At 33.5% G+C, this 19,239-nt stretch overlaps 1 protein-coding gene across 2 annotated transcripts in view; it reads right to left on the bottom strand.

The window, feature by feature from the left end:
* LOC145668536 (calcitonin gene-related peptide type 1 receptor-like) overlaps positions 1 to 19,239 on the bottom strand; it is a 1,245,332-nt gene that overhangs the window by 63,458 nt on the left and 1,162,635 nt on the right. For both annotated transcript variants that reach the window (XR_014128034.1, XM_081736520.1), the window contains exons 10-12: positions 16,048 to 16,204; positions 13,269 to 13,396; positions 9,259 to 9,344 (exon numbers count right to left, since the gene is read on the bottom strand). Coding sequence is in view for 1 of the 2 variants with exons in the window: in XM_081736520.1 (XP_081592646.1) it covers positions 9,259 to 9,344; positions 13,269 to 13,396; positions 16,048 to 16,204 (371 nt within the window). In the remaining variant the exon portion in view is untranslated. The remainder of the gene's footprint in view (positions 1 to 9,258; positions 9,345 to 13,268; positions 13,397 to 16,047; positions 16,205 to 19,239) is intronic.

The raw sequence follows: 19,239 nt of genomic DNA, 5'->3' as shown, positions 1-19,239 counted from the left end.
ATTCCCAGACAGCCTGAAATGGGCCCTTATAAAACCATTACACAAAAAGGGTGACAAAAAGAAATGCGAAAATTACAGACCAATAGCTCTCTCCTCTAAATAATTATTAACACCGAAAAAACCAAATGTTTATATTTTTTCCCAACTAATTCATCATCGATTAAACCTTCTTTTACAATTAATAATAATAATGTGGAATGTGCTTGAAATACGAAATTCTTAGGATTAAACCTAGACGACAAACTTAAATGGAAACATCATATAAACAATTTATGCCAAAATTTATCTTCTATTGTTTATATGGCTTATACACTTTCCTCTGTTCTTAACCTAGACACTTTAATTTCATTATATTATGCGTCATTTTATTCCCGAGTACAGTACGGTATTGCCTTCTGGGGTGTCACTAATGATTTGTTTACAATATTTAGATTACAAAAGAAAATAATCCGTATCATTATACATTCCCATTTTCGTAGTAGTTGTAGAAGTAAATTTCGTGAACTCAGACTGCTTACGATACCGAGTTTGTATATATATGAGGTATTAAAATTAGTCAGAAAAAATATAGATAACTACTTAACGCATGCCGACGTACATGAATATAGAACTAGAAACTGTGATAAATTTGTAATACCGTCACACAGAACAAGTATGTTTGAAAAAACTACATTTTATAGAGGTGCGGTGCTATATAATAAATTACCAAGAGAATTGAAATACATAATAGATGATATAAAGTTTTTGAGAGAGGTTAAAAATATGCTAATTTGTAAATCTTATTATTCTGTAGATGAGTATATAGGTGAATAATCATTTATTATTTCTGAAGGCAACAAAACTTGGTATGTAGATATATTGTAACCATTAGATTAAATAATAAATCTTCATTTTTTCCTTCTTTTATTGTAAAAAAATTTTAGTTTTTATATTCGTATGCTTATAGTTTGTTTGTATGTGTTTATTAACTCTGTATTTAACCAATGTATTATTGTGAAATGACATGTTCTATACCATATGTACAAATTTGTGTACTTTGTATGGTCAAATGAACGCAAATAAATCAAATCAAATCAAATCAAAATTCACGGCGCCAGCTGGGATCGAACCAGGGACCCCAAGCATCAGAGGTGAATGCTCTACCACTGAGCCACCGCGCTCCCAAAAGTACCAAAAGAGTAATAAAAAACTGTGAAGATTTGTCAATTGACTGGTGATAGGTGGTAATGAAAAATAGGATGGTATAACCCGTAGTAGAATTCTGTGCTCACATATTTAATCTATAACATCCCCAATTATTCAATATATTCAGGATTTTTTGTTATAATATATTCTAATACTATGTTAGCAAATGGTAATGGAAATAGTCATAAGTGACAGAATATAAACATGACTGAATTATTAAATACAAAATAATATACCGTAATCATAAAACAAGTGCAAAATCTGGAAACAATAGTAAAAAAGACAAGCAGGAGATAAATATTCTAGTGCTTAACTATTAATTGATATTTCGGCAAAAGCAGCGGGACTAAATAGACCGTACATTATCACTGCAGAGAAACCGAATGTTAAAGTGAATGGGGCTAATTGTAGGAAGAAAAAATCTAATCAAATAAAACCAATCTAACTTAAATTCAGACAGGTCAGAAACTATGAATAAACTTAACCATATGAGAAATTGAGCAGGAGAAACACCAAAGGCGAGAACCAAACAAAAATATTTTAGAAAACAGAGCTTACATTTAAAAATCGCTTCGGTTATATTATTATTTGCAATGTTTGCAATATCAGCTTATTTTTACGTTTTGTACGTAAATTTGTCTCTAACTGTATTATTAGGAGATTACTTTCACTATTCCATCTAATTACAGTACGCGTTGATACTACGATAGTATAGGTGTAGGATAAATTCTGGATTCTTGATTGTTACGTTGCTGTTGTGGGTTGTAGTTTCCGTTACACTTATATCCCTAATCCTTTTTCTATCGTGTCCTTTGTTTAAAAATGAATTAAAAAGAAAAAAAATATGCAATGATAATCGTGGTCCAGTTTTATTTGTTTAATATATCCCAGATTATAATGATCTAAACACACACACTAACGGGAAAGGGGGAGGAGTAAACAGAAAGAATGATTATGTAAATGAATGTCAAAAATAGAAGTGTATAAATCACGATTGTTTGAAAAGGGGCCCCAACCTACTTCACTGGCCCCGGGCCCCAGTTTGCCTTACGCCGCCACTGGTCTTCGGTATTACCTGAATGCAAAGTTGGAGTTGTTTCGTTGTGCGATGATTCATGTCAGTAAACGAGTTTTTGAAGGGCAGGTATAGGAAATAAATAATTACATGGCAAGTCTTCAAAATTCAGAAAGATTGCTGGATGCTTATCTCAACACTATTCATGAACTGACAAATCACAACTCTTAAAAAATGTAATAAATTTAGAAAACACGAGCCATCGCAACAACTGCATAGTGCCTGTTGGAATCTGAAAACATGCGGTGAAAATTCGGAGTGTTGCCAATTTGAAAGATCGAATAATGGACGTTTGGTTCATATTAGAAGCAGTCCTAAATTCACACTGGTTAATTATAGAACAAAAATTAATCAAACTAAAGAACTAAAATGAATCAAACTTCACTTTAATTCAAAATGGCGGATTTCAAGATGGCTTCCATCAAGGATACCCTTACCGTTTTACTTCCCTCTAGGCATAATATGTATTACCGAAGATTTTATCCACTTCTTATCATTAATACGCGGGTTAGAAGCGGAGGTAAGGGACTTCTGCACGTAGTAAGTGAACAATTAAATGTCTGTAACTTTTCCCCAAATAAGTGTATCTTAAAACTAACTTCACCATTGTCTTCCTGAGTAAATTCTAACCCGAAATTATGTATCATATTACCCTATTCCTATTAGAAAACTTGACCTTAGTTCAAAATGGCAGATTTCAAGATGGCTGCAGTCAAGATCATACCTACCATACAATTTCCCCCTAGGCCTTATATGTATCTACATGGTTATTCTTTCATTAACGCTACGTTTACAAAGGTTACTAAGTGACTTCTGCAGTAACCTCTAATAATCACATCACAACTCTTAAAAATTATAAAAAAATAGAAAACAAGCACGATGGCAAAAATTTCTGTCATCACAAATAATACATGTATGTCCTCTATCAGTTAGAGAAATTTCATTGAAATCGGAGCCGGACAATTGGGTGATGTACCTTGTTAGATCAAACCAAAGGAGCATCATTGATGTGAGCACTATGTGTCTTTGCAATAGCGCTGCACTGTAACTTCCATTGTAGGAGGCTCCGTTGAAGCACAGGAATCTTGGGCCACTCCTCCTGGTAGGTTTCTAATGGACACGCACAGTGGCGATACGAACACGACGAGTTGTAAGTGCTCATTTCAATAAGTTAAACCCACAAATTCCATAAAACAGGCATCTGGTGGCTTAACTGGTATATCCTGGAAGGAAATAGCCTGGATGCTAATGTCAGTTGCCATCTGTTGCAAAAATCTCTGTGTAGAAAGAGGTATCTGATGAGGTTTTATCCATGAACACAAGGACTTAATTTATTACACTTTCATACAAAAGGGGGCAGATCTTTTGTATAAATTGGTTTAGGATATGTTGCTGATAAAATAAGGAATTGATTTTGCAGTTTCTAGGCACATGGCCAATGCTTCCTTGGCTTCATAGCAGTTTCCTGCAACAACCAGAAATCACTTCGAGAAACTTACATGCACAGACGTATGAAGTCAGAACGGATTTTAGCACCTCGTGGGATGTACGTCACGGATTGAATTATGCCATAATCTGATAGATAAATCCATGTTTCATCGAGTGTCGCAACACCATTTCCCTTGGATATGATGGGTCACAGTAAAGACATGTCCGTGACTTTTAAACGTCATCCGGAGCTTTAATTTATCACGTAGGTTGCGATTGACAGTTGATTGTACCACGCAATTATCTTATCATCACATGTTATGTAGGAGGGTATTTTCGCAGGGTCATTCGGCGCAACTTTCGAATTACAAGTGGACTCCCGCAGTACATGGTCACTTTTTACGTACTCCTTTTACTGGGTGAAGGAAGCGCTGGAACGTTGTGGTGTTTATGTCGAGTAATTATGATCTTGAAAATCGTTGACTCCAATGCATATTAATTTTCCCTGCACTGGTTTTGAATCTTTGTCACGGAAAACTTGGCGTGGAAAAATGCTACTACGTAGCCTTTCCAAAACTGGTTCACCTCGGGACCATGATGCACACATCACACACATGTGAACTTGGCAAGATACAAGACACGTTGATCTTTCTTCTGCTGTTTTAATCACTTAAATCGGTCGATTCTGTGAGCAGGGGTGAAAGTTGAAAATATATAAAGTCGCATATATATATATAGTCGGATCAACCTTCTGTAGATAGGCGCAAATTGGGAACATGACGGTAGGTAGCACTACTTCGTCTGCTCACAGTCGCGTGGCGCTATTGCTGAGATACAGTTTCTTGTACTCCACGAGCAAGTTTTCTTCCGCGATCGTCTTATGGTGCATCACATTCATTTGACTCAATGGTTTGTTGGAGCACCCCATGTACTTCAGCAAAGCATGTTTCAATTCATTAGAAGATAAGTGGTAAAACAGTGATGACCTATTTTAGATATGTTTTTAGACTGTTCACAGCGATTTCTTTCCCAAAAAAACGTATTTCGTGATTTAAACTTCTTATTCATTAATCATCACCGTAAGTATTCTGTCATTATTGACAGGTCACTTATTGCAGCTGGAAAGCTTTTATCAGTATTTACGCAGAAAGTATCTGTTTTACCGTCCATTTATTCCAGCCTCTTTCGTCCCTCCCTCTTTTCCTGCTACTATACCTTCTAGCATGCCTCTCGTGATACAGTTTCTTCTCACCCAATGTACCAACCAATTTCTCTTCCTCTTTGTAATTAATCCTCATTTGTTATTTTCTCCCTCATTATTTCCAACACCTCGTTTCCTTTTTATTCGACTCAGAAACTTTCTTCATTCTTCTCCATATGTAAGTTTCCAGTCTTTTTTTCCGTCACTTTTGCGTAATGTCAATATTTCTACCTCATAGCGTACAATGCTCCACAAGGGAAATTTATGACTCTTTTTCTCGATTCTTTATTAAGGTTCCACAAAACAGACTTTTCTTTCTCCTAAAGACTTCTTTCTATTCTTGCTTTTATTTCCTGTTTACACTTCATATCCCCACTAATAATACTACTCAAGTATTGAAAGTTAGTCAGCTGTTCTATTTCCTCCTCTACCCCTATTTCTATATTTGACATCGAAAGTTTCGTTCCAATTACTATGGCTTTTATCTTTCTAACATTTATATTCATCCTATATTCTTCACTGTCCTTCCACAAGTTTTCCAACATTTTATTGAGATTTTTTAGATTCCGCAACAAGTGCCATATTATCTGCAAACCATATACACCTATTCATTCTACCTCCTACTGAAATTTCAACTTCATTAAGTGTCTTTTTCGGTGTTTCTCCTAGACAGATATTAAATAATGTCAGCGAGAGACAGTAGCTTTAATTCTGATCTTAACATTTTTTTAAAAAGTTTTCTTCGCGACTCCGACATTTCTGGATGCGGTGGTATGCGAGTCTCTTGAAAACTGCGTCTCAATATGCGGATCACCACGGTATGTGTATGGCGTGTGCGCTACAATCGTCTCAATTTGCAACCAATCTAACTTCCCGGTAAAAGTTAGTCTCGTTTTCTAATTGCCGCACTATGTAAAATGGATTATAAATGAACTGGCTAATATATTGTAGGGAACAGGTTTATAAGGAAGAGACACATGCAGCTGTTCCAGATAAGAACAGAGAATATGTAATAGAAAAAAAATATTAAAATTCCTTTATGCACATTTTTGAGGATAAAATAATACATTGTTCTTGTTGTTTTTAAGGAGCCGTAAAAGCAAGATACATAGGCATAAAATAACCACAAAATACCGTAACCTTGTCATTTTATAAAAAAAAAGAAAGAAGAGAGAAAGAGAGAGGGAGACAATAGAGCTTAATATTTGCATACTATATGAGAATCATGGGCAAAGAAAGAAATGGTAAATGTTCACTTTTTGTGTACTGAGATACGGCTAAATAATATCTTCAATGACACACGTTGACGAGAGTCGTAAAATTAAATCGGTGTTGAAATCCAATAGGGAAGAAAGCGCGTTCTTCTATTTTTCAGTAAAATGGAACCAGTATATGATAAGTTATGGCCGTATAGATAGATATATAATGTGGTTATAAAACTTGATATGCCATGCTATTTAAAACTTATTTATTGCCTGAAGTGTATTACTGTAAAGCGTTTACGATACATTAAGCATCTTAAAAGTAAGATAAACACGCGAACGAAGCGTTTCTAGCATCTCTTCTGTCTGCAGCGGAAATTAACTATTAAATTTAATTTTCTTTGGAGGCAATTAAGTATTTAATTTACTATTCTGTTCGTTTATGCCACATTGCATTACATTGATTTAAATAGTCAAAAGCACTTCTTTTCCAAATGTCTTCTAAGGGGGAGGGTAAGTTAATAAGAAAAGATAATGCTACCCTTTCGCGAAGTACCCGCACGATTGCGGGTTGTGCGGATACAACCTACAATCACTAATAATTATATATTTTTGTGTTGCATTTTATTTCTTCGGTCGGAGACGGCTCGCTACAATTTTGAGAGTTACATGAGTCGTACAGATGCGTCAGTCTCATGCGAGAGTGCGTACTTCTTTTGTTTGCGGTTGAAGTTTGGTGGGGATTTATAAAGATGTTTAAAAGTTCTCGTGCGGAAAGGGCTATCTCAATATTTCTGTAGATGAATCCGTGAGGAAAATTAAATGAAACAAAATTTCTAGTTTTAGTTCCATTTTGCTAAAGGAGATAGATAATTAATGGAAATTAGTGATTATACGGTCTAAAATAAATGTAGTAATGATGATGACAATAAGAGAAAACGGGAGAACCGCGGGAGAATCCAGGAACTTGATATTGTCCACATCACACTTACTTAGATCAGACCCTTGGATCGAACGGGAAACCCCTCTCCCACTGAACCTTCAACCCCACCATCAATAAATTCTCAACATGTGACTTGTAGTGGTTCTCAACTGATGTGTCGCGAGTCATTGGTATCGCAAAATTTTAAAACTTAAAATTCATGAAGCATCCAATAATAATTAGCTAAAATCATCGTTGAGTTAGACTGTACCAGTCAATGCCTCCAGCAATAACAACAGTGCTCAGAACTACTTACTTAAGTGTCACTACTTTATAAATCTTATACGTAGATTTACATTATTATTAAGGTGGATCACCACCCGGTAGTCAGTACATACACCTTTAGCTCATTCACTTAACTACTGCGCAATGAAGCGTTACATATTATAAATAGTGTACTATAAGATAGAGTTATGTTTCGCCTACAACAGAAGACACTGATTCATTTTTTTGGTATCTTCTGACATCGAAAAAAGGTAACAAATAAAATAAAATATTTGATTCGTTTTACAATGAGCACACAAGATGACACTTGCTATTAGATCTTAATAGAAGTGCACTTTTTTTTATAAAATGTGTATTTGTATGTGTAAAGTACTTTAAAGTAACGGTCTCATTACGAAATATATATATTATTTGACCGTTTTTCGTGTTACGTTTCAGTTTTATTTAAATATTAATTTACATTTAAGGAAATATATTTTGAGAAGAAACTTGCGCACAACACCATAATTCGTTGTTGCCAAATTTGTACGTTTACTATGGTAATCACAATAATAAAATTCCTGGATTCTAGTGTTGCAATTCGAGAAGCGGAAGTTAGCTGTAAATTGTGATAAGGTCGAAAATTAATTTCTTCTCAAAGTATCTGAGCAGAATTCCATAATTACTTCCTTTATTATCTGGCATCAGTAAACACTCGACACTATCTGGCAACGCCGCACTATTCAAGCAGTGTTTAGCATAGCATTGAGAACACTTAGTGATCCACTTTAATTAAAAAAATTAAACAAGTGTGTCACAATGATGTGGAGTTGAGTATAGTGTGGTGAGTCAAAAATGGTTGAGAACCTCTGGACTATTGAACTACCACTTACAAATTATATCTTTTTGCATAGAATATTTGAGAAGAGGATTTATATCTCCTGTTAGTGTGGAGTGGGAGCAAGATGCAGTAGGTATTACTTCCAGGTAGCGCTGCCCACGAGACGAGAATTATCACGTCTCGTCTCGAAAACAAGACGATAGTTGAAACAAGAAGTACATTTTTAAATTCGAGACAAGACGAGAAATTTCTCGACTTTGTTGGGCAACACTAGTTCACCCAAGTCTTAGATTTCAAACACTGTTTTAGTGTTACATAATTCACAGTATAAAAACTATAAATTGATAAAGAGATTGTACAAACACAATGAAGAGTATTTATCAACATTTAAAGATACGTAAGTCATTATACAATGTTCTCTAATACTAAATATGGTTTAAATGTTGTTATATCATATTTTTCGTGGACCTATCGTTAAGCGGAAGGGACTTCTATACGAAATTAAGAAAACCAGGGCATAAATTTTGTACGTATTTAAATTGACAAAACGAGAATTCGACAAAAATTTAGAGACGTTCTTCCAGTGTTTATAATCATCTAACCATGGTTGTTATATATATATATATATATATATATATAAGAACAAAGTAACTCAAGAAAAATAGCTCAAATGAATAGTATTAAATGGTGTCTCAATCAACCTCAAATTTTAAATACATTTACTGTTTACAGTATGAGACAAGGTGTACAATATATACACCTTGTAAGTTCGAAAAAAAAAAAGAAAAGAAAAACTGGAAAGTCATAAATAGATATTATGAAGGTAATGAAGGTAGTAATTATTAAACGATCAGAGATAAGTTGGAAATAACATTGCGGAATAATATGCGTTTGTGGTGACAACCTACCAGTAACAGGGAATGCAATACGCTAATTTGGATTCCATCTTAGACGGTAGATGCATGTCTCATAAATAGCCTCGATGCTGAAACAGAACGATGAAGAATAGCCAATCAACCAACCAAAAAGAGATGTGAAAGTTGACCAGTACATTTAAAATTTCTTTCGAAAAAAAAAAAAAAAGATCAACAAAACTATAAATATGTAAAGTAATAACTTTCAAAAATGTGTGCTTCTTACCTGTACTGAGCAGGTTCGTTGGATTGTGCTGCTCGAAGCTTCGTAACTAATATACGAATGATATTAATAAGAAAAACTGTATTAATCTGAAAGATAAGAAAATAATCACTATTTAAAAGTTTAATTTTAAATATGACATTATAATATAACTTTTTCATTATGTATGTATTTGTTTATATGTAGTTCGAAGTAGCCAGAAAGTAACTCTTGACTAACAACATGAGATCAGAAGAAATTATATGCGTAGAGATTAAGTATTTAGTATCAAGAAATTTGTAATACCAATAAGTTAAGCACCACTCATAATTAAGTGATGGTTGTTAAATGTTGGTGCAGTTAGAAAAAGAATGCAATTAAGTAAATTTATATATATAATACTTTTATGAAATTGGTTTCATTTATCCATATCAGTGAACTGTGTCCATGACTGTCACATAAAGATAAAAATATAGCACATAGGTAAAGACTCAAAAAATTGTACAGCATTAGTCCTGTAAATACATAGTGTGTTGAGGAAATCACTATTACTCAATAATACAATGCACACTGAGGGATACTCGGTAGGTTCGTTTTATCTATAAATGCAGAATGTTAAATTGATAGAACGAATGTATTCTGGTGAAAGAAAAAAAATATTCGCAAGGGACGAATTGCAAATCACGCAGGGGCCATTCACCCTTCTTGCTTTTACATTAAGTTACATTAAAACTATAGTAATTTCTAGGTAGTTGATCTGTGATGTCACGGATTGATGCTCTTATTCCAATTAAACCACACGGAAAGAAAAAGGGACAACAAACAAGATACCTGGATTTAGTAAAAGCAATGAAAAGAGCTAAACAAGAATATCGATGATTTTGCATGCTACGACATCAATGTCACAGCATGACACAATGTGGATTCATGACACCCAAACACTACAAATTAGTTTATTCTTTTTTCCTACTTCTTTCTTCCTATTAGTTGCTCTGCATATTTTTTCTTCAATTTCTCTGATTGTAAAAGAGTGCTTATATATAATGCATCGGCCAATTACAAATGGCTGGTAGGTATACTGTGTCTACTTTGTCTTGTTTTGAGAAGGAAATCATAGTTCTTTGTGACTGTGGAATTGTTACTAACCCTAACCTCATAGAGAGAGAGAGAGAGAGAGAGAGAGAGAGAGAGAGAGAGAGAAGAAAAGAGTTTTGAAAAGTTTGATTGGTGATATATTAATTCTTATTAATGAAGCTGAAAAAGACATAAGAAAAAAATACAGAGATCGTACCCGACTTCGGGATTCTTCCTAATACATTCTCAAGAATTTTGAAAGACGAAGGTAAAATCCAAAAAAGTAGTGGAGGAAACGAATTTCACGCTTGAAAGAGAGCGTTTGAAAACCTCGACTTATTCAAGGTGCTGCTACCTCATTTTCATGGTGATGTTTGAATGCTTTCCAATTATGCAGTCCTTGATTAACTGTGCTATACTTGTAGATTACGACAATCTTCTTTCGTATTCACCCAGTTTTCTTGATCTGAAGATATGCAATTTCTTCCTTTGAAGGTTTATTAAAGACAAAGTTTACGTATCTCCATCATTCATATTAGTCCAGGTGTTTCGTGACTGAATAATATGTGCATTGCCTGTCATAAGTGTAAACATATGTCATAGAAGAATAGACATTTGATTACTGCTTAATTAAGATGTGTCATCGAAAGACAATGATAAATGTGTTTAGGGCTGTTACAGCCATATTTGCGTAAGGCTACTATTCCTTAATGAATATTCTGAATGCAGCCATCCTGAATGTAATTTGATACACTTTGAATTCTAATGGTAATAAAGTCTTAGTGGTTTCTCATGTAAAACATAAAATGATTTAATTGAATGCTGTGTTCAGTTTTACCGAGATTGACTAGTCACTTATGTTACTACTGTGTTAAAATCGTGCTTAAAAATACCAGTAACTGAAATATAATATCGATCATGTAGCAAAATAAACACTTAATTTTGAAAGTTCATTTCTCAACAGAAGACCCACTGTCAAGAAAGATTGTAAGGAGACAAATAACATGTACGACTTCTTTTTTCTACTACCTTATTGTTGGTGCGATTAACTTGACCCACTTTTCGCTTGTTGGTTTTATTAAGTAGCTTGTGCTAGACAATAAGTATACTGCTGATTTAATAAACTTCACATGGTATGACGTCTATTGACTGCTAGACAACCAATTAGGCTACTGTCATTTAGTTGCAACGTAACGTTGGTAACATGTCGAAGACAGCTTTGTCTTTAACGCGGTGAGAGAAGAATTTGTTAGTTTCTTTAAATATTTTAAACACGTTGGCATATATGCTATACCACGCACACATAACATCAACCATCCTACCCTGAAAATTTCATGCTTGCTCTAAAGTTTTTTTTTGTCTCATGTCTAGAAATATTACGTTATTACGAAATGTATTTTCTGTGCATTGCATTCGAGCGTGGTTACAGCTTGGCCTTGAAACAAAGTTACGCTTATTGCTGGAGCATTGCAACTTTTTCACCTTCACTTAGCAACAGTGGAAGAGAGAAAAACTTATCAGTATTGTTTCTTGGTACTTCACGTTCACACTGGCCACACGTATTAGCTTATATCATAGTATTTTTCAAGGTAGATTACAGTCGGGTACCTGTAGCCAGGGCAGCTCCAGAGGATGCCAAACTTTCAGAAAGAGATTTTTCTCAGAAGGAAATTTTCCTACTTATACAAACTTTCCCCTTTTTGTACATTATGAATTCATGTGCATGGCACTAATTGAGATCTTGTTTTATTCTGAAGAAATGACATACGACATGATACCTGGGTGAATAGTACCGGTACTGTTTTGGAAACGTTTGTTTTATATCCTAATTTTTGCCTATTTATATATGAAATTTGGTATTGTCAAACAGAATTGAGAAATATTTTCCCCTCATGACTTTTGTAGATATTGGAATTAAACTTACCACACGCATTTCGTAATAACCATAGTATTTTTTTTTTTTTAGACTGATCACAATTGGGGATCCGTATTTACTCCAAAGGGTGCCAAAGTTTCATAAAGGGATTTTTTGGAGATAAATTTCCCTTCTCTTGTACACTCATGTCCAAAATGATTTTCGTATATCTGTAGCTGTCTTCTTGTAAGAATATAATTTGATAATGATTTTGCATGGTACTTTTAATACTGATGCTATGTGTATAATCGGGAAATGTATATTTGGGGAAAATTTCATAGGAAAAGAATTGTAAATACGAAAATTAGAATGAAGAAAACAAAATGTTGCTAAATGGACAAGACAGTTTTATTTTCGTTTTATTGTTTTTATTTACTGCTCTTTTGACATGAAATTTGCCACATCATGTCTTTGCCGATTATACACATACTAACATTATCAGAAATACCTGGCGAATTCGTCATCAAATTATATTCCTATAACAACATATTTACAGTCATGCGACAATAATTTTGGACATGAGTGTACATCATGCACACATGCGCATGATACTATTTGAAAGCCTATTCTACTCTGAAGAGATCGATGAATGAACCACGATAGAGGATGAATAATATTGAAGCTTGAAGTCAACATTTTCCTCACATTTACATAACTATACATTTTTCAATGATTTTTTTAAAGTGCTTTATTTTTCATTGTTAGTATAAAATTTTAAGCGATGTATTGCTACTAATCCTTTTACTGTAACACTAAGACCAAAAACAAATTAGAGATTTACTGTATTAAAGGCCGATTGTTTGATTATGTTTAGCCCACTTGAAACATACATCATATTTAAGTACCTTGAAGTGCTAGCTTGTCCTAATCCTATATGCTTCACTACTCTACAGTCGTGTTGCATGAACACAAATCTCAAAATGAGTGATTATCATGGACTACAGAAGTATTTCCACGAATCCTTCAATTGAAACACAAGTGCTGTATAATATATTGAGAGAATCTATTGTACCAGAAGGAATACAAAATAAATTATAATACTAACCACAAGACTACCGAGACAAGGCGTGTATAACGTCCATTCTATAGCGCCAGCTGGAGGTGCCCAACATTGCTCATCAGCGATGGTTGCTCTCAGTGAAGCGTATATAATGGTCGGAATGATCGGAAGACCTGTAATAATAATAATAATAATAATAATAATAATAATAATAATAATAATAATAATAATAATAATAATAATAATAATAATAATAATTGTATATCTTATTGTGTTGTTACGAGATAAATAGGGTGTTTGTATTATAAAGGCTCACACATAACTTGTATTCACCAACAGCAAGCATGTAAAGGAAGTGTACACATAATTCCGTAATTCACAAAACCCTTTAATTAGTAGGCACCACTTCATGACGATGAAGATGAAAATGACAGTAATACAAAATTACCCTTTAAAACTCCAAATATCTTGAAAAATCACATTATCATCTTATTCTACATGTTATATCAAGAAACAAAATATCAATATCATTAATATATGACCTGCAATGCCAGACATACGTGTAGTTAACATAAGGTAATAACCTCTTTAAGGAGTTTGGTTTACTTAAATTCTTTTATACATTTATCTAGATACAATAACCATCCATTTGGGAGACAAACAGAAATCTCCAGAACTGCTTGATCAATTATGGCCAAATCTGATCAAAATTTAGAGGGTCAAAAGTTAGCGACCAAGTTCGCTTTCAGACCCGATACTCAAATCGGAAGTGTTAGAAATTAACCACTTCCGCTTTGAACGTTGATTGATGTAGAGCAAAATTTGTAATAGCTAGAGAGATGCGGTTTTCTGCAACCGATTAAGTGATACAAAAGTGCTTACGGTTGTATCTTTAACTCTTTACTAAAAACCATAAGCGATTGAAATTTATTGCAATTTCTGGGTTCAATATTAATGTACTTAAAACAAAAACAATAACATATAGCTAGAAGCAGTTTTTTTTTTTTTGAATCGATCTAAGAATAGGTATAAATTTCTCTCTTAACGCTCTATTCAAATCGAAAGTGGTTTAATTCAACCAATTTCGTTTACATTTACCGCCATTCAACAAACACCGTAACATATAATAAAAAGCAGTTTTTTGTAATCAATTAAACGTCCCTCTTCAATCTAATTTATCTGCTAAATCAACCACTTCCGGTTTTAAGATTGATACTTAAATATTAAAAGCGGTACCATATACCGAAAAGTTGTTACCTGCAATTAAGCGCCCCAAATATACGTTCTGTCTTAACTCTAATGTCTCTACTAAAACCGGAAGTGGTTTACGATCAATTTGGTTTAAGAACAAGCTTTGTGAAAATTTTTTTTCCCTCGGCTTACGAATAATATTTCGAGGTACGAGCGAACCCACACGCCTTTACCGACAATTCCAAACGCCACGTAATGCTTCTGTGTGTTTACCGTTAACATTATATTTTAGGGTTTTGTATTCAAAAATTATTTTTTGTTTTTTTATTCACTTTTTTGCGTTTTTAGCACTCATACTGTCTTATTGAATTTAGTAGTGCTTTTTTTTTAAAAGTATAATGTAATTTTCATTCCATACACTTTGGCCACTTACAATTGAAGAAAAATACATGCAGCATCATGTTCTTGTGGTCAGAAAGAATTAATTGCATTCGTGTTAATTTCAATAGAAAAAAATTAAGTTTACGAACATTCAGGTTTACGAACAGCCTTACGAAAAGGATGTGTGCTGGCACTGGAGACACAAACTGATTTACATTCACACATTGTCTGACTGCTTTCAAACTGTTAGAATCTTACCTTCTTCACACAGCATGATTAGCCTGCTTTCTAGAGACATATATATATATATATTTTTGGTGCAAATTCCATTCGAATAAGATTATATATATATATATATATATATATATATATATATATATATATATATATATATATATATATATATATATATATATATATATAATTCTATGGCTTATGGAACCCGGAGGTTCAGTGCCGCGTTCACAAAAGCTCTCCACTGACTTCTATCCTTAGCTAATTGGATCCAGTTTCTACTTTGTATTCCTATCTCTGCGAGATCCATCTTAATATTGTCCTCCCATCTGCGCCTAGGTCTTCCTAATGGTCGTTTTCCGATTGGTCTTCCAGTCAAGACTTTGAAAGCGTCTCTACTTTCTTCCATTCTAGCTACATGACCTGCCCACCTAAGCCTCCTTGACTTGACGCCCCTAACAATGTTGGGTAAACCGTATAAACTATGTAGTTCCTCGTTATGAAGCTTCCGCCATTCCCCATTCTCGTTCCTCTTGGGTCCGAATATTCTTCTCAGGATCCTGTTCTCAAATACTTTCAGTCTATGTTCTTCCCTCAGAGTAAGCGACCATGTTTCGCAACCATACAGAACAACAGGCATGATTATCGTTTTATATATTTTAAGCTTCAAATTCCTCGACAGAATTCGCGACGACAAGAGATTTTGAACCGAATAGTAACACGAATTCCCTACTTTTAGTCGACATTTAATTTCTTCGTGAATATGATTTTCGTCTGTTAATATTGATCCTAAATATTTGAAAGTATCCACTTTATCAAAAGTATTATTTAATATTTTAACGCCTCCACAATTTGCCGTATTACGGTCCCGACGCACTTCCATGTATTTAGTTTTCTCTGCATTTACTTCTAAGCCCATGTCCCCATATATATTGATTTTTAGATGCGTTCCCACCAATATATACTGTATACCTTATTAATATATTTATTATTATAACATTACACTTATGATACTTACCCCACCCTATAGCATAGAAAAGAATAAGACTTTTTTGTTCGGCAAATGCTGATGCGATGAGACGATGTAGATAAAAGCCCTCACAAAACATCCACATGTAGTTGCTCAGGCGAAAATATTTAGTTGATATTAGTAACAATTTACATCCGATACCATTCTGAAAATAATATAATACAAAAAGAAACATTGTAGTTATAAAGGTAGAAGATTCATATGCTCTTCGTATTATTAATAATGGAATATTATTATCTTGTTCTTAAATTATTATTTTCTTTACAGTTGATTTTGCTAAGTATCTGAAAAATATGGGATCCTATGGAGATTACAAGTTATATTCAAGATGACTTTTTTAAATTTCAAGGCACACTTCCAGGCAGAATTTTATGTTTGCGGAATAAGGTATACCATTTTCAGTAGTACATGATATTTGTCCTCAATTGTGGTGTATAGATGATTATGAAGTCCTCAATATTTACATTTTGATGATTTTTGCTTGATAGTTTAGATAACTGCAGAGAAAAAATAAGTCTTATAAGTGTGAACTTATTTCTACTAAGCCTCTACGAGGCATCTAAAAGAAAGAGAAAACTTGAAACTAATTGTTTTCTTCTTTATTCTCTTGTGATGTCAATATCTACGAATACACTATCCTTCCCGTTATGAGAGACTGTGGTTGCGGAATGTATAAAAATCCATGTAAAGAAATGCCAAAATATAATACATAAACAGTACAAAGTTCATGGGTTATATCTTTTAAATATTTTGACGTAAGGACTTAATTATAAATTTTGCACGTATTTCAATCCAGATAGACGTCTACGGAAATGTAAATGTTTCAAACTGGAATCAATTTTAATACCAAGCAAGAATACAGGAGGAAAGCTGCTGTTACATACCCTTGTTCTGGTTTTACTTCAGAAACAGAGAAAAATATAACTTTGCAATGAAATTGCGTCCTCATTGCATCACAGTAAAAAAAATAATATTTTATTTAATCTACTGAAGCTTTGAAACGTTTTCTGTAACTATGCTTTCACATGGAATATTCTATGATTTAAACCTACAAAGAAATGCAATCGACTAGTGAACTCTCTCGTGGTTACGTGGTTAGCGTATGTCCCTACTGTGCTGAAGACCCAAGTTCGATTCTCAGTGGGAGCTCATACAGTTTGGATTCCAGTTAAGCTCTAAGTCTATACCTCATACGGCTTCAGTGCTGAATGGAACGCGAACCTACAAACCTTCAGCAATGTAACCGACTGGTCATTCTACAGCTGTAAATTATTTATGCCAAAGAATAACTTTTGAGTGTACAAGCAGCATGGTAAAAGTCATTTCCAACCTGTTGATATTGTGTGCCCAAAAGTGAAAGGATGCACAAAAGTACGACCAAAGTAAGGTGAAAACTGAGATGAGGGTGGTAAATAGTAATAAAGTATTTCATCATATAATATAGGAAGGATGAAACCCGCGATTACACGATACTCTTGATGACTTTATATCATCAATAGCTTATAATTCGACTATGAAAATTTGAACTTTTATGTTATTTTGTATTTTCTGTATTGTATCAAGAAAAGTTGTATGTATAATACTTAATGAAAATATATTCAATTCCAAAACAACACATTACACGCTGGTCAGAATACCCAAAGCTTGTTTACGACCCAATTATGTTAAGTTATATAACCTGACCAGATTATTGTAGTGGAAGGCATGCTTCAAGACTTAGTTTCGACGTTCCGGAAGACTTTGATTTTGGTATAGATAGCATTGAGAGAAGAAGAATCGGTATCAGAATCTATGATCAGATTACCTTGACTACACCCATGTCTGGTCCTTGATCTCTCGCCGCTAGTTACTACAATTAGAAATTGAGCGATCAATAGGGAAGTTTTGTTAGAGTATGCTTTTGAACAAGTTATAGGAAAAGTTATTCTTCCAGATTTCATATATGTTAAGTACTAGAACATGTACTTTCATTTTACACTTTGAACTTTTGAACAGTACGTATTTTGTTATAATTATATGAATCCCTAACATTCCGGTAACTTAGAGGATATAGTATACGTAAGACCGTCTGAGTTCCAGAAGAAGCTGGACGCTCATACTTTTAGGGATTATTCATTGAGTATCTACGAACTTAGAAAGGGGGTAACAAACCCACTTTCATTTATTTATCCACTGATACGAAAATAAAAAAAACGTACATATTTGCCCTTGTACTTTATATGCTATAGCGCATTACATTATATGCAACAAGGATTTTGGTCTGCATCATGATATAAATTTAAAAATATTTAACATTTTTCGAATCGAAATCAACAAAATTTATTCTAGAAAGTAAAAATAGAATGTTAAGCACATATAATGAAGACAACGCAGTGATTTAATTTGGTAACGTATAAATATATAATATGAAGTATTCTCGCGCACGGAAGACAGGGGGTTCTCATGTATACTATTACCAACTTAGATATAAGAGGATAAGACTGAGCGTATGATCGTTTAAATCATTTTTCTTTAATGAAAGCTGTCGTGATTTCAAAGAGATAAATAGTTACTCTAAATTATCCGGAAATACGTTGAAGAGTTCATTGTATTTTAAGGCTTTTGGCCATCAATAATTGAAGTCAAGACAGGCGTTTCATCATGTATTTCATCTTGGTATCAAGTAGCTCAAATTAAACATGTGAATCATTAAATTAATAGAATTTTCGAGAGAAGTAACAATTGTATGCTTAACTTTCAACGCTACTAAAAGTTCCAATAGATTTATCTTCTTTGGGAAGATATCAATACAATGATACCGATGGATAACCCAAAGATACAGAAAGGAAAGATGCTGTCATAGAAGTTCACAAATTCATTTATAATTCTTCTTCTTTTGATAATTATGAACTTTCTCTTATACTTTTCTTTCTTCTATTGTGTATGACGATACACGGAACACAGTTATGTTAGGAGGAGAAAAAATCTAAAACTTGCATAAATTATGCCCATCATTAGTTTCAAGTAAAAATTCTTCAACAGCTTTATATATCGTACACAATTACACATCTTTTAACTTAAGAAAACATATTCTTAATTCAAGATTACCTTTAAATATAACCATCATGTTGGTAACATTATTCAATACTTTTGTGTCATAAAATGTAAATTTTGTGCCATTAAATTCTTTATATATTTATG

The sequence above is a fragment of the Thermobia domestica genome, chromosome 13, assembly GCF_964235325.1.
Source record: "Thermobia domestica chromosome 13, izTheDome1.hap1.1, whole genome shotgun sequence".
NCBI classification, from domain to species: Eukaryota; Metazoa; Arthropoda; class Insecta; order Zygentoma; family Lepismatidae; genus Thermobia; species Thermobia domestica.
The sequence above is the reverse complement of the archived record's forward strand: the minus strand, read 5'-3'. Positions and strand labels throughout refer to the sequence as shown.